This window comes from Anabrus simplex, chromosome 5 (genome assembly GCF_040414725.1).
Source record: "Anabrus simplex isolate iqAnaSimp1 chromosome 5, ASM4041472v1, whole genome shotgun sequence".
NCBI lineage: Eukaryota > Metazoa > Arthropoda > Insecta > Orthoptera > Tettigoniidae > Anabrus > Anabrus simplex.
Window position 1 is genome coordinate 11,206,038 of NC_090269.1, and position 16,247 is coordinate 11,222,284.

The 16,247-nt window shown below is 40.9% G+C and overlaps 1 protein-coding gene across 1 annotated transcript in view; it reads left to right on the plus strand.

Moving 5' to 3' along the window:
* Positions 1–16,247, plus strand: part of lig (lingerer) — a 612,955-nt gene that overhangs the window by 567,984 nt on the left and 28,724 nt on the right. The window contains exon 19 of the mRNA XM_067146761.2: positions 13,635–13,664. Within this exon, the coding sequence (XP_067002862.1) occupies positions 13,635–13,664 (30 nt within the window). The remainder of the gene's footprint in view (positions 1–13,634; positions 13,665–16,247) is intronic.

Here is a 16,247-nt window from a genome sequence, read left to right on the forward strand (position 1 = left end):
CTTACGGCAGAAGTTGCTGCTGTGGATCCCCATGTGCTACCAGATAGCTTAGATAAGATGTTGTTTCTTGTACTTAGTTTGGTTGCAAGGTTGGAGAGATGTTTACTGTATGACAGTGTCCGCTCCAGTGTTACACAGAGATATTTTGGGTTTGGGTTGTACTGTAAAATGCTGTCATGGAGAGTCACTTTCAAGGTGGTATGAGTTAGTATGTTACTTAGATGAAAGCAAGAAGTTTCTGTTTTTGTTGTGCTAGGTGTCACTTTTGAAAGAAATTTGCCAGTAAAGAGAGGTCTTTCGTTAGCATGTCCTCAAGACTGTGGAATATTGTGTGTTGTGTGGCTATGCAAATATCATCGGCATAGGCAATATGTCTTGATACTGTTTCTGGGATGTCTGCAAGATAAACACTGAATAACAAAGGGGCTAATATGGAACCTTACAGGAGTCCATTATTTAGTCTTTTTGGTTTGCTCAGGGTATTGTTCATGACCACTTGAATTATTCTGTCCGAAAGCATGTGATTTGTAGTGTTCTTACAATGTAACGTTTTCAGGTGTTTATACATTAACCCATCCCTCCATACAAAGGGCACTAGGAAAGTTTTGCAATATGCAAAAACGGCTGGCTGGACACCCCTGTTATGGTGAAGGTTTGAAAAGAGGGGTGAAAACCGGTCTAGAAGACAGCGAGGCACGACCTTCACACCAGTTGTTACCAAGCAATAGGATTGAAAGCAAGTTAAGATGTCTGTGTGGTCTAAAGGTGAATATCGTGCCATTATCCGCTACAGTTTTGCTCGTGGATTAAGTGTTGACCAGTGCCTGGAGGAAATGACTCCTGTGCTGGGCAAAGACTGTCCACATCGGACAACAATTTTCCGCTGGTACAAAGAGTTCCAGAGGGGAAATTTTGGGGTTGAATACGATCATCGTTCTGGGTGACCGTCTGAATCAGTGACTGAGGAAAACATTGAAGTTGTGAGGAAAATGTTGCAGCAAGAGAGGTGGTTGACATATCAGCAGGTAGAAGAGACCCTCCACATCCCTGCACCAGCTATTCATTCAATTCTACACGACCATCTCCATGTTAGAAAGGTTTGTTTCCTTTGGGTGCCCATTCACGTTCAGAGAAACAAAGGGCACATCGAGTGAAATGGTGCCAAGAAATCCTAAAACAATTTGAAAATGGGACTTTGCATAATGTCAATAGCATCATTACAGGTGTCAAAACTTGGCTTTATTATTACGATCTCCCAACAAAATCCCAGAACAAGATGTGGCTGTTTGAAGTTGAGGGTACTCCTGTGACTGTGCGAAAGTCAAGGTCAGTGAAGAAAAGGATGATTGCAGTATTCTTCACTAAACGGGGCATCCTGACTTGGGTTGTGCTAGAAACACAAAGGACAGTTACTGCGAAGTGGTACAGTGAGACTTGTCTGCATCAGGTCATCCAGGCTCTCAAGCAGCTCCGTCCAAGGTCACGGCTCAACACTTGGCTCTTGCATCTCGACAATGCTCCAGCACATCGTGCTAATGTAACAATGGATTATCTTGCCAGATCAGGGTTGACTGTGCTTGATCACCCTCCATACAGTTCTGATCTTGCCCGATGTGACTTGCACTCTTCTCAGAAGTGAAGCTGAAGCTGAAAGGGCGACGTTTTTCATCCGACGAGGAGCTTCTGGCAGCATGGGATCAAGAGTGTGAAAATGTAACCGAAGAAAATTGGCAGAGTTGGCTCAGTGACTGGTTCCGACGTATGGAGAAATGTATTGAGTGTGGTGGAAATGATTTTGAAAAAGTTTAAAGTTTGTCTTCAAATACAGCTTCATTGAATGTCGTCAGAGCACATATTTGGTCTTTGCAATTTTGTTCCGGTCTAAAGCCAGCTTGTTCTGCGGGGAGGATCTTGAAGATGGCTGGACTGATTCTGTTGTTGATCAGCCTTCCCAGTGGCTTGTAGGTTGAGCTTAATAATGTTATGGGTCTATAGTTTTCAGGAGCATTGGGCAGTTTTCCAGGTTTCAAGAAGGCAATGTGGCAGGTGTCCTGTGCGTTGGATGGGCGAAAAGAAGTCAGCAAACCCTTTCATAGTATTTTTACCATGGTGAAGCATGGTGAAGGAGGAATTCGTTACGGATGTTGTCACAAGCCTGGTGCATTTCCCATTTTCTAGCTTTGAAGGGCTATTGTAACTTCATCTATGGTGAATGGTGATCGTAGCTCCAGTATAGAGGAGCATGATTTTCTTAGTTTTTGCAGGTCTCTTCTGAATGCTTTGGAGTGTGCTTTGTCTGATTTAGCGCTGGACATCTGAATGATTCGGTCTGCTGTTCTGTCTGGTTTGACTTCTTGAGGTGTTTGTGGGATTGGCCCCTAGTTTCTTTACTTGAATGTTTAAAGTCTAGTTCTACAACCATTTTAGTCCATCTTTCCTTCCTGTCTTTATCCAGACTGCTAATGAGATCATCTGCAACTTCTGTCTGACCACTCTGTAGAAATTCTTGATACAGAATCTCACTAGTGTCGCTCCAACAAGGTATGTATTGTTTTGAATGCCTCTGTTTATGTGTTTTTTGGCCGTTGATATTACCATCCTGACGAACTTCTGGTAGTTACCAGGGGTGGGAGTGATCCATCAGATATTACTGTCTAGGTCTTGAGAAAATTCGTCCCAGTTGGCTTTGGAAAAATTCCATCGCGGGTGTGGTGAATTTTCAATGATTGGTATCTGCATTCCTACTTCTAGGATGATGGGCCGATGTTGACTGTGTGGAAAGTTATCAGCAATTTATCTGGTGGTCGGTAGAGGTAATCCTGCATCGTCAGCCGTGACAAAGCTCGGGTCTGGATTTGTTTCACATTTCCATCTGGCTGAACAGAATATGCGTTTATCTTCAGGATCATACATGAGGTGCAGATTGTGTGCTTCGGCCCAGTTGATCACTTGAGTACCATGTGAATTATCCTGCCTGTATCCCCAGTTGGTATGATGACTGTTGAAATCTTTGATGGTGATTGCTGTATGTGAGGTGGTTGGCAGGAAACCATCAGGCCATGATGCATTTGGTGACTTGTAAAAATTTGTAATGTTGAAGTTGCCCACTTTTATTGTTATTGCTGAGGAGTCATTGTGAGAGCTTGTTTCAATGAGTTGGGCATTAGGTATTGACTCTCGGACATACGTAGCTGTGCCCTAATGGTCATGATAAGTGGTACCTATCATATGATATCTGGGGATTGAACTACTTGTCTGAACTTGGTCTGCGTTGCCCACATGCATCTCTTGCAATGCAACAACATCTGCTTCGTGTTCTCTAAGGATCTTTTGTAATATTTTGCATTTTGATCTGCTGCTGCCTTCATTGTTGAGATGGTACAGAGAGCTCTTCCAGGAAATCGATCCTTTGGGAAAGCCTTTGTGCAGTTCTCAGAAGAGCCTTTGAATGTGTGTATCACTTCATCCAGGAGGCTAGGAGACAGGTCCAGATAACCAATGGTGCAGAGTGCCTATAGGATCAGATGATAGCACTTCCCCTGTACCTGCAATGACTGTTCTTTAGCACCACCCAGGAGACACATCTAACTTAAGGAATACTACGGACGCAAACAGTCATTGTCTCCCGAATATGTGTGATAGTTATTAATCTAAAATGAAAAATATACAAACATATAAATTGTATAATCCTATGTTTTACATTTTTACCTAAACAATGCCATAAAGAAAGGAAAATTCACTTAAATATAAGAGAAGAGACAGGAAAGAACCAGAAGGAAAATTAAGATATGTGAGAAATCATGACTGGAATACATACAGAGATAGAATAGATTTATTTATCATCAACAGGTTGTTTCCCAATTAAAGATGATTCAATAAAAAAATACTAAAAATACACCTTAAATAAATAACACAATTTCCTAAAATAATAACCAAGTTCAAACTAAATCTAGAGACCTTTATATATGCATATTTACAACACCTTAAATAAATAAATAAATAAATAAATAAATAAATAAACAAAACTATATCTCCTTAAATAATTGACATTATTAAACTACATCTGGTAACATTTACATATCTTACAGATAGGGCCTTACATTCATGAGGTCATTAGGGCACGTCTGATTTTAGACGGGGGTGAGTGAAAAAGGTCTACTTATTCACCCGCCTCATTCAGTGATGTTAGTGCCCTCACAAGCCATGAGTTAGCCTGAGCCACAGTTCTCACTTTAGGCAGATGAAAAATATACCTTTGCCTACTATTGTGACGAGGTGGGAGGTGGGAGTGATCCATCGGATATTACTGTCTAGGTCTCAGCTCCAGTAATGTTGAGCAATCCACTCTATTCGTCAGACACTTATAAAGAAAGAGGGCATTGGCACATCTGCGGCGTGAGTGCAATGTCCTCATGCTCATAGTCTCACAAAAAGACTCGTAATCGGACGAAGAGAGAGAAATACCCAAACCCTTGTAGCTTATCCATTTCATGAACCTTATTTGGAGTATTTCCAAGTTTTGTATTAAATACTGCTGAGAAGGTAGCCACACCTCGCAACAGTATTCTAACGATGGCCTGATTAGAGTGCAAAACAAAGTTATTAGAGTTCTAGGAGAAACAAATTCGCCACAGTTTCTTTTCAGAAAGCCAAGTAAGTTAAACCCTTTCCTAGAAATCTTGTCTAAATGTTTCTCGAAGGAAAGACTGTAGCAGTTTGAAAGTGTCACCAAGATCAATTATTTCGTTCACACAAGCTATTTGGAAATTGCATAAATGGTAAGGGTAATTTACAAGTTCCAACTTACGTGAAAATGTAATTGCGTTGGATTTTGAAGTATTCAAACCAAACAGCCACTTTTTACACCAGTTATTAGGAGGTTTAAGTCAAACTGTAGCAACTTTCAGTCCAACTCACTATTGATCACCTTAAATATCTGTAGATCGTCAGCATAGAGAAGGCAATTACTGATGTTATATCATTTATGATTATGACAAAGAAAAGAGGGCCCAGTAAAGAGCCTTAGGGGATACATGAAGTAGGGTGGTACGACTTTGACATAATATCATCAGCTTTTACTACGCAAACCCTATTAGTGAGATAGCTTCTAATCCACTCCAAAGCACTTCCTCCTATCCCATATGCTGACAATTTGATGAGTAGAGCATCATGTTGAACTGAATCAAAGGCTTGGGAGAAGTCTGTGTAAACAACATCCACTTGTTGCCTCCTATCCAAAGATTCTGAAATGAAATTGATAAACACCGCCATATTGGACGTGATAGAGCGTTTCTGTACAAAACCATGCTGTGCTATATTAATATACTGTGAAACTGAACTGTACAATCTCTTATACACGATCTTCTCTGCCACCTTTGAAATCGGGGACAATAACACGACAGGCCTATAGTTATCAAACACCATTTTGTCTCCTTTCTTGAACACTGGTATGACGTAACCTTTCTTCCACTCACATGGAAAATACCCTGACGAGAATGACATATTTGTTATGATGTTAAGTGGCCTACCTAGCTCAGATGCACATTCTATCAATACTATTGCGGGTACGTCATCTGGACCACATGATTTGGAGGTATCCAAAGATGCAAGAATTGAAGATACCTCTGCTGGAGAGGTACTATTGAAGTTAGGCCTATATCACACATGGACAATATGGATAGATTACACTTTGCGGCAGGTGAGTGATACTTTTCAAAGGTATCAGCAAAACTGTCCAAGATGCTCCTCCTGTCCTGTAATTCTTTCCCATACTGAAGCATAGTAGATGGCAGGCGAGATGACCTCCATTTGTTGTTTACAAAATTCCAGAAACACTTCGGGTTGCCAGCTAATTTTGATTCCATCGAAGTTATATAGTTTCTGTATTTTTTGAGCTGATGACTCCTAAATTCACCGCGTATGGTCGAAAATTGCACATAATCACTACTATGGTCCGTTTTTTTAAACTTCCTTCTTGCCCTCTCCTTTTCTTTTAATTTATCTATTACCTCAGAGTCGTTCCAGCATGGGTACTTCTGCGTGCTAACTATCCGGAACGATACAGTGTCTTTTATTACAGCGCGAAGGAAGTCGTAGAAAAGGGTTAACACCTCATTGGCGGAGGGGGGGGGGGGGGTCATTGATTAAATTCCAGGGACACAACGAAAGGAGATCTCTCATTTGAGGAAAATTGGCCTTAGTCCATGCGAACATAAACGTCCTATCTCAAAGCAGTCCAAGTGTACACAGTATTGATTCAAGATTAGAACAAGGTCTAGGAAGTTCTCATTTCTTGTTGGGAAGTGACACATTTGCTTGAGTCCGAATTCACTGACGATTTCAAGAAGTAAGAAGACTTCCACACATCTCTGTTTTATAACAGGACTAGGATTCCAAGCCAAATGCCTGATGTTAAAGTCTCCGCAAACTACAAGGATATTGTGCGGGTTTAAAACAGCTGGGACGTTGGCCTGTGTTGCTCGAAGATTACTCATCCTAGCAGTCACTTCGTCCGGTGGCAGGTAGCAGCACGCTACAAATGTAGACCTTCCTGATGTTGAGGTGGCCTTGACCACAAGACACTCCCAGTCTCCCGCCAGCTCTGGCCGGGAAACTGGCCTTAGAGCAGATTTCACAGCAATCGTAATCCCTCCCCCTTTCACTTTGCTACTATGGACCTGATGTCTGTCTTGACGAAACTCACAGTAATCAGTAGATAACAGTTCATTATCACCAACAGAATCATTTAACCAACTTTCAACTATACAAATACAATCTTTGCTGGCGTCACTGAAAGCGAGGTTAAATTCCGTCAAAGAATTACACATGCTCCCTACATTTTGGTTGAAGAAATTCATACCGCTGTCATGCTGGTGTCCTGGGTTCAGATGTATGTCGCCGGACAAAGCCAATAGAAGCACACAAATCGCTGAACCAGATATCTTCGGGCTAGAGTTCGTCTGTTGTTGAGACGTCACCAGATACATAGTTCCAATTAAAGCCAGCCTGTGGACCGAAATACGAAGCTCTGAACCATTCACAATAGTGTTATCCCAACGGTTTTCATATTTCACGTCGAAATCTAGCACATTCTCATACCGGAGGCAAACTTGCACGGACGTGATACTACATTTGAACACTACTAATAGACAAAAGGCACAGAGCGATACCGACACACGACTACTCCTGGACGCCATGAGTAAGGAATATGGAAGGTCTTCATTCTGTTACTCTGGGAAGGGACGTGGAGCGGGAATACGGAAACTAATTAGCTTCTTTATGATGTAGTTGCCTTTGTTGTAGGGTCTTGGAATAGACCATCGTGCATTATTGAGGAAACTTAGTGTTTAGAAAGGTCATGATTGAATGAAGCATAACAACAAAAGATGGTGTCATAAATAGAAACTGTAGAGAAAGTGGTGGATACACTAAATAATTGGCGATCAGCCCAGTCACTTGAACACGTTTAACAATAGGGGTACTTCTAGAAAGCACCGTTAAATGTAAAAAAGATTAATGGTAATGTATGTTTTAATGTTTTATTCTGTTTATTTCATCTAGTCCGTGTGTCAGATAATGCAGTCATCTGTACTTCAAATCCACAGGTTTTGCTTCTGCTAAACTAGGTATTTTTAACATACTCGCCTTTGTTGTAAAGCCTCATTGTAGATCGTCGTGCATTTTTGAAGAAACTAAGTATAAGATTATTATTGGCTGTCGGACATCATTAATAGAAACAGCTGATTAAGTGGTGAATACGCTGAATAATTGGCGATCAATCAGGTCTTGTGAATACTTTGTTACTTAATGTATATGTAACCGCTAAAGGTGGCATCCTTTACCAGAAGATTAGGAGTGGCAGTAAATTTATCTGCGCTGTGACATAGGGAATGGCTTTCTATTTTGATATTGCGCTATAACTTTCCCCTAATATTTTCACGGCTCCACATTTCACACAAAAACAGAAAACACACCAATAGAATACTTTTACATAATCAGGGTGGGAATATTATACTTTTTTCCATTTTAAAAATACGGATGGGAAAATTATATGGGTAAATATGGTAGTTTCTGTTGCCATTGATGCTTTCACGGTTCGTATTTACAGATGTGATACTGTATAGGCTTTTGGGCTTATGCCGTGTCAAGAAAATACGGTGAAATTCTTTACTTTTCGCAGAGAACTGTGCTTTGTGTCATCAGAAGAAAATCTCTACTATCCATGAGAAAGGCTTCTTAAACAATGAACTTTTAAATTTAGACATTATAATAGAAGTGGAAATGGCACGTTCATTTGCCACCAGATGGCTCCCTGGACGTGGCACAGTGCTAGCGTTCGAAGCGGAAGCTGACCGAACCATCAGAATCAGTCTAAGAGGTTCACATAACATGTGTACGTAGCATATGACATTGACACAAGCCTGGAATGAAACATCTGGCGATGAGGAACGTACGAATTTGGAAAACACCGAAACGAAATAACAGTAGTGAAGGGACATGGAAGGGAAACTACCTACGTAAATTCTTAATGGCTGGCAAGCAGGTATTACTTAATTGATAGCCAGTGTCCCTGTTGAAATTGTTGGGATTTCTACGTATTTCCACAGCTTCCTAATCCTGGACCTGCAGTGTCTAGTGTGGGTAAGAACTTGAGCATCTCGGAACATGACATCATGACACGACGATAGAGCGTGCTCAGCTGTTGCCGATTTGTCTGGCTGGTTGAGACTAATATTATGTTCATGTTCCTTGATACAGGTACCAATGGACCGGCATGTTTGGCCAATGTATACCTTACCGCAAGTACAGGGAATTTCGTATACCCCAGGATGTAAAAGTGGGGACAATCTGTCCTTGGTTTTACTCAGACTGTGAGCAATTTTAGTGGCGGTGCCAAACACGGTTTTTATAATCTGTTTGCGGAGGAGCTTGGCAATTCGATCTGTGGTGTTTTCAATGTAAGGCAAGTAGGCAGTTCCCTTCCCTTCTTCCTTCTGTTTACTTCTGTGAGCTTTGCTTGGTCATTTCTCTGGGATGCAGGGCTCTATGAATCTGCAAATTGATGTAACCATTACCCTTGAACGCGACTTTGAGCGTGTCCATCTCCACCTCGATATTTAACGACTCACAAATTCGTCTCGTCCTCTTGGCGAGTGTCATGAGAATGCCTTGTTTTTGTGCTGGATGGTGGTGAGAATCTGTATGAAGATAGCGATTTGTCTGGGTAGGCTTACGATAGACGGTATGTCCTAAGGAGCCATCCGGTTTCTTTCTTACTAGATCATCCGAGAAAGGAAGGCATCCGTCAGACTCCATCTCCATAGTGAATTTAATTGATGTTACATTTTTACATAAACAACATCATAAACAAAGGAAAATTCACTTAAATACAAGAGAAGAGACAGGAAAGAACCAGAAGGAAAATTAAGATCTGTGAGAAATCATGACTGGAATACATATAGAGATGGACCTTTGGGTAAGAGAAAGCCATGAGTAAGGAATATGGAAGGTCTTCATTCTGTTACTCTGAGAAGGGGCGTGGAAACGGAAACTAATTAGCTGCTTTATAATGTACGCGGGGCATCCGGAAAATAGTACCCGTTAGCGCCGCATGAAGCGCTAACGACTCGGGTAGCCGCTGGGCAAGGTCAGACCGCGTCAGTGGCTTGTTGCCTGCTCTGTGCAAGGTTGCGTGATGCTAGCATTGCCTGTGTTGTGTCTGTGATCGTTTAAAATGTTTAAACAAACTGAGAACCCCGCCAGTTGTGAAGTGAGGGTCATGATTAAATTTCTTAATGCACGAAACTTTCGACCTTGTGATATTCATCGCCAATTAATGGAGGTGTATGGAGACAATGTGATGGATGAGTCGTCTGTTCGGCGCTGGTGTCGCAACTTCAACCTGGGAAGGGGGAATACACACGACGAGGAGCGTTCAGGGAGACCATCTGTCATTACAGACCAACTGCTGAGCGCAGTAGACGAATGCGTGAGGAACGATCAGCGCGTCACAATTGATGAACTCTGTGAACATTTTCCTAATGTGTCTCGAACAATTGTTCATGAAATTGTTAAAGACCATCTGCATTATTCAAAAATCTGTGCAAGGTGGGTCCCTAACGTGCTTACAGAGGAACACAAAACCAAGCGTATGGCTGCAGCACTGACGTTTCTGGGACGTTATTCCGATGAAGGAGACTCTTTCCTGACTCGCATCATTACTGGGGATGAAACATGGGTTTGTTATGCATCACCTGAGAGTAAACGACAGTCAGTGGAGTGGCATCATGCTCATTCACCAACCAAACCAAAAAAATTCAAGACAGTTATGTCCACCAGGAAATTCACGGCCCCATGAAGACACAATTAATGCTAATGAGTATTGTGAAACGTTAAAGAAATGGCGGGCAGTACAAAATCGACGGCGAGGTCTATTGTCTACAGGCGTCATTCTCCTTCGTGACAATGCCAGGCCTCATGCAGCTGCGATAACACACCAACTTTTGCAGCAATTCAAGTGGGAAACCTTAGACCATCCCCCGTATAACCCGGACTTGACCCCTTCGGATTTTCATCTCTTTACGAAGCTTAAAGACTTTCTGGCGGGAAAAAGATTTTACAGCAATGAAGAACTTAAACGAGCCGTGACTACATATCTCAATACGCTGGCGGCGGAGGACTATGACGCTGGAATACAAAAATTCATCCCACGTTATGACAAATGCCTAAATTTGCTTGGAGATTATGTGGAGAAGTAGTGTAAAGTATGCTCTTTCCAATAAAAATGTGTATATTTGTTAATATTTACTCATGTGTCTTTATTGTGCAAACGGGTACCACTTTCCGGGTGGCCTTCATGGTTGCCTTTGTTGTAGGGTCTTGGAATAGACCATCATGCATTATTGAAGAAACTTAGTGTTTTGAAAGGTCATGATTGAATGAAGCATAACAACAAAGGATGGTGTCATAAATAGAAACTGCAGAGAAAGTGGGTGGATACACTAAATTGGCGATCAGCCCAGTCACTTGAGCACATTTAACAATAGGCGTACTTTTAGAAAAGCATCCTTCATTTAAATTCACTATGGAGATGGAGTCGGACGGCTCCTTAGGACATACTGCCTATCGTAAGCCTACCCACACAAATCGCTATCTTCATGCAGATTCTCACTACCATCCAGCACATAAACAAGGCATTCTCACGACACTCGCCAAGAGGGCGAGACAAATTTGTGAGCCATCAAATATCCAGGTGGAGATGGACACGCTCAAACTTCGCGTTTAAGGGTAATGGTTACAACGATTTACAGATTCATAGAGACCTGCATCCCAGAGAAACAACCAAGCAAAGTTCACTGAAGGAAGAAGTGAAGGGAACTGCCTACTTGCCTTACATTTGCAACACCACAGATTGAATTGCCAAGGTCCTCCGCAAACACAATATAAAAACCGTGCTTGGCACCGCCACTAAAATTGCTCACAGTCTGAGTAAAACCAAGGACAGATTGTCTCCACTTTTACATCCTGAGGTATACGAAATTCCCTGTACTTGCGGTAAGGTATACATCGGCCAAACATGCCGGTCCAGTGGTACCTGTATCAAGGAACGTGAACGTAATATTAGTCTCTACCAGCCGGACAAATCAGCAATAGCTGAGCATGCTCTATCATCGGGTCATGATGTCATGTTCCAAGATGCTCGAGCTCTTGGCCACACTAGATACTACAGGTCTAGGATTATACAGGAAGCTGTGGAAATACGTAGAAATCCCAACAATTTCAACAGGGACACTGGCTATCAATTAAGTAATACCTGGTTGCCAGCCATTAAGAATTTAAGTAGGTAGTTTTCATTCCAGGCTTGTGTCAATGTCATATGTTACGTACACATGTTATGTGAACCTCTTAGACTGATTCTAATGGTTCAGTCAGCTTCCACTTTGAACGCTGTGCCACGTCCAGGGAGCCATCTGGTGGCGAATGAACGGGCTATTTCCGCTTCTATTGTAACGTCCAAATTTAAAAGGTCGTTGTTTCAGAAGCCTTTCTCGTGGACAGTTGAGATTTTCTGCTGATGACGCAGAGCACAGTTCTCTGCGAAAAGTAAAGAATTTCACCTTATTTTCTTGACACCGGCATATGCCCAAAAGCCTATACAGTATCATGGTAGTTTCTGTTTGACACATAAATCAGCGAATGACTTGGGTACGTTTTAGCAGTTGGAGGAGATAGGGTGAGAATTCTCTCAGTGTATTCTCTATGTGAGGGTGAAGATAAGCATGAAGTTGGCAAGTTTTATGAAGTACTGAGTGACATCGTAGTCAGGGTCAACAGCAAGGATAGCATAGTGCTAATGGGCAATTTCAATGCAAGAATTAAAAATAGAGCTAAAGGTTATGAGGCAGTGTTAGGTGAATGTGGGTATGATGTTGAAGCTAATATAGGAATGGGAAGCTTTCACTGAACTCCTGTGCTAGTATGGGGTTAGCCAAATACATTCTTAAAGCATAATGCTATTCACTGCTACACGTGAGACAGTAGAGGCACCTGCTTCATACATAATAGACTGTATTATAACAGGCTTTGAATTATAATAATTATTATTACTATTATTGTTATTAGTATTATTATTGTTGTTTTTGTTGTTATAGTGAATCAGCATAAACTAAGATATAACCAAAATTAATTGCCGATGTAATAGGGATATTTTTACTATTGTGGCAGATCATTTCAAGCAGATAGATAATCACACCTCATCATAACCTGCTTCATGTTATGTTTCATACAGACAATATAAGGTGCTACTCAGAATTTCTGAGAATTTGTTTGTGAAAACATTCATACATTAATGTCTAATGCCCAACGTTACCTTAAAAGTAGCCACCCTGAGCTTAAATACAGCGATTTTTCCAAATCTTGAAGCACTCATGGAAATCTTCTGACTTAAGATTGTTCAGCACCTTGTGCAATTCTGCTTTCAATCAGAATTTAGTTACTGTATATGAAAAAGGCAGAAAAGGGCGAGATTAGGGATCAGGTTGGTCACCCCCCCCCCCCTCTCTCTCTCTCTCTCTCTCTCTCTCTCTCGCTCTCTCTCTCATGCAGTGAGCAAATAGTGCATTGCCATGATAGGGTATTGGGTCACCTAAAGCATCATTTAACATTCATTTAGGTTTCAGTTGCAGTTTCATTGAACCTGATGCAAAATTTAATGCTGCCAGTTGGTGGACTAACAGGTGAAACATACGCCAAGAACATCTAGCATTAGAACTTGGTGCCAGTACTGCTACTTGTTCCTGTAGGATATTTAAATTCTCTGCAATTTTGGGCAGCACCTCATACCATTTTATGGAAAAAAATTCACATAGTTAAATCATTATAACAGTGTAATACATACAATGCCATGTTTTATTACATAATACTTCATGATGTTGGTGACTAGAATTTTCTGTTCCACTTCTATCTTCATTCAAGCTAATCTATTGAAATTTTATAAATTGTGATGCCTTTCTAGAAATGGTGTTGCATATCGTTAATATGACAACCCTTTATAGGAAGTATACCAGTTAAGAGCACTATATAATTTCTGTGTTCCATGCTGAAACAGCAAACATAAGTTTTATTTCTCTTTCTAGATGGAGATCAGGAACCCTGGTAGGCGTTCGGTAAGTAATGTATTTAATATTAGGCTTAAATAGGATTTCTTAGTTACGTGTTACGAAGATACCATTGTCAGCGAAGGTTGTAGTAGTCTTGACTCTGAACTTTCAGCTGTAAACAGGGCATTTTATTAACATACATACATACGTACATACATGCATCTTCAATGTACACTGTTATGTCTTAAATTGTTCAGTCTGCAAGTCTCTGTGAATGAAATAAATGCCTTCACAATCTTCTGTTTTAAACTAGCACTGTGTGTCCTCATTTAATTCCTCACCCCTGTCCGGCTCCATGGCTAAATGGTTAGCGTGCTGGCCTTTGGTCACAGGCGTCGCGGGTTCGATTCCTGGCAGGATCGGAATTTTAACCATAAGTGGTTAATTTCACTGGCATGGGGGCTCGATGTATGTGACATCTTCATCATCATTTCATCCTCATCACAACGTGCAGGTCACCCGCGGGAGTCATATCAAAATACCTGCATTTGGCGAGCCGAACTTGTCCTTGGACACTCCCGGCACTAAAAGCCATACGCCATTTCATTTTGTTTTCCTCACCCCTTATGATTAAATTGTTAAAATGTGAGTCTAACCATCATTGCCTTGGTCTCCCTTTACTTTTCTTACCTTCTATGGCGAGTTCATTAATCTCCTAGTTAACCTCCTCCCTCCTCTGCCACCCTTATCCATGGAGCTCCTGAATTCGCAACAAATGTGCTTCGCTTCTGGTATACTCCTTAGATCTTCATTCTGATCCACTCTGTTGCTTCATTTGGGCTAATATTACAGTGAGCTCGCTACACCCGAAGGCATTTGGCATTTTATACCTAATTGCCAGGTTTCAATGAAGTCAGCCCTAACCTGGAGAATAGATACTGCCTGCTGGATTTAATTGGCAAATCCTCCGCCCAAAGCCATTGGCCCCTTTGGAGAGTCTTAGCGTTGAGTCTCTGGCTGTATAGTCCACTCCATCACGTAGTAGGTCACCCTGGCTAACTTATCCTTGTCTATTCACCTCACATGACTGTACACCACAAAGCCTGTTTGCCCATACAGCTTCATTCATCGAGGTTTTCCTAACTTAGCCTTTATCTCCTCTTCGCTAGTACCATCTTGCCACTGTTCCCACCTGTTTGCACTAGCAATCATTCTCACTACTTTTATTGTTTGTCCACCCAGCTTTCATACCCATATAGTAAAGTCGGCCTGAACACAGACCAGTGTAAAGGTAGTTTCGTCTGAGAGCTGACCTGTTTATTACAGAATACCATTGATCACAGATGCGAGGTTCTTACACCTTGATTCAATTTCACTTAAAATACAACACTTAGTATATATATCCTAACACAGCATCATTAAGGCTAAGTCATCGGCGTAGACCTGACTGCTTATATCATTACCACTTAACTGAATCCCTCCCTGATATGAAATACCTTTCAGCAAATGATCCATGATGTATACTATGAACAACAAAGGTGAAAGATTACAGCAGTGTCTGATCTCTGTAACTGTTTTGAAACAAAAACTCATTCTACCATCATTTGCAACCCGATTGTCAACATAAATTTCTTTGATTGCCCATAATCTACCCATAGTTCCTCTGTACAGCTAACAACTTCTTTTGTGGTATACTATTGTATGCTTTCTCTAGATATATGAAACAAACTGTAAACATTATTTTTATTTATTTGTCTTTAATAGTGGCAAAGTTAGGGCTCATGGTCCTCTCTTGCACTTAACCACATCATTGTACAGAAAAAATGTGGAGAATATTTAATATTTTAAAAGAAACTAATTTGTAACATAAATTCAAAATAAATGTTACATAATAATTATACCAATATGTACATATTGTTTGTCAAACTACAAAATGAAATTTAATGAAAAATAAGTCTAAATTAATTTTAAAAAATTAAAATTCACACACACACACACACACACACACACACACACACACACACACCATCATTCACTCATCAAGATTCACACTGTTGGTTTATGCATCTGTAGGAAGACTTGAAAGACTCTGCTTCGAATGTTATTTGGAACAGAGTTCCATAATCTCCTTCCCATCGCAATCAATGAGCGATTATAGGCAGCTGACCTGACAAAGGGAATGGCAAGTGTAGTGACTGAGCATGTATTATGCTGGTGAAAAGAGAAAAGGTATGTAAAGTTTGATGACAGGTACTGGGGAGTTCTCTCAGTGATCTGAACACCAACACGGCTACATGAAGATTTCTGAGTTCTTCAAATTTCAGGAGGGAAAGTTGCTTGTAATAAGGTGTGACACGAGTGTTGCAGCATAATGAAAACATAGATCTGATGCAGGAATTCTGATTTTAAACCTAGTCCTGAAATCTTAGGACAGCTAACTTCATAAGTTTGACTGCTGAATCCTGATGCATTCCAATAATAACCTTACGTAATGCCACGGCGAAACGTAATGGGTTTGGTTTTCTGAAAATTAGCCTGGATTTGTATGGTATTATACTCCTGAAAATTGCTTAAAATATCTCCCAGCTTATTTGGGATTGCTGAGCTTTCTATGGTTTTCCTCAAACGAGAAATGTTATAAAAGGCTTT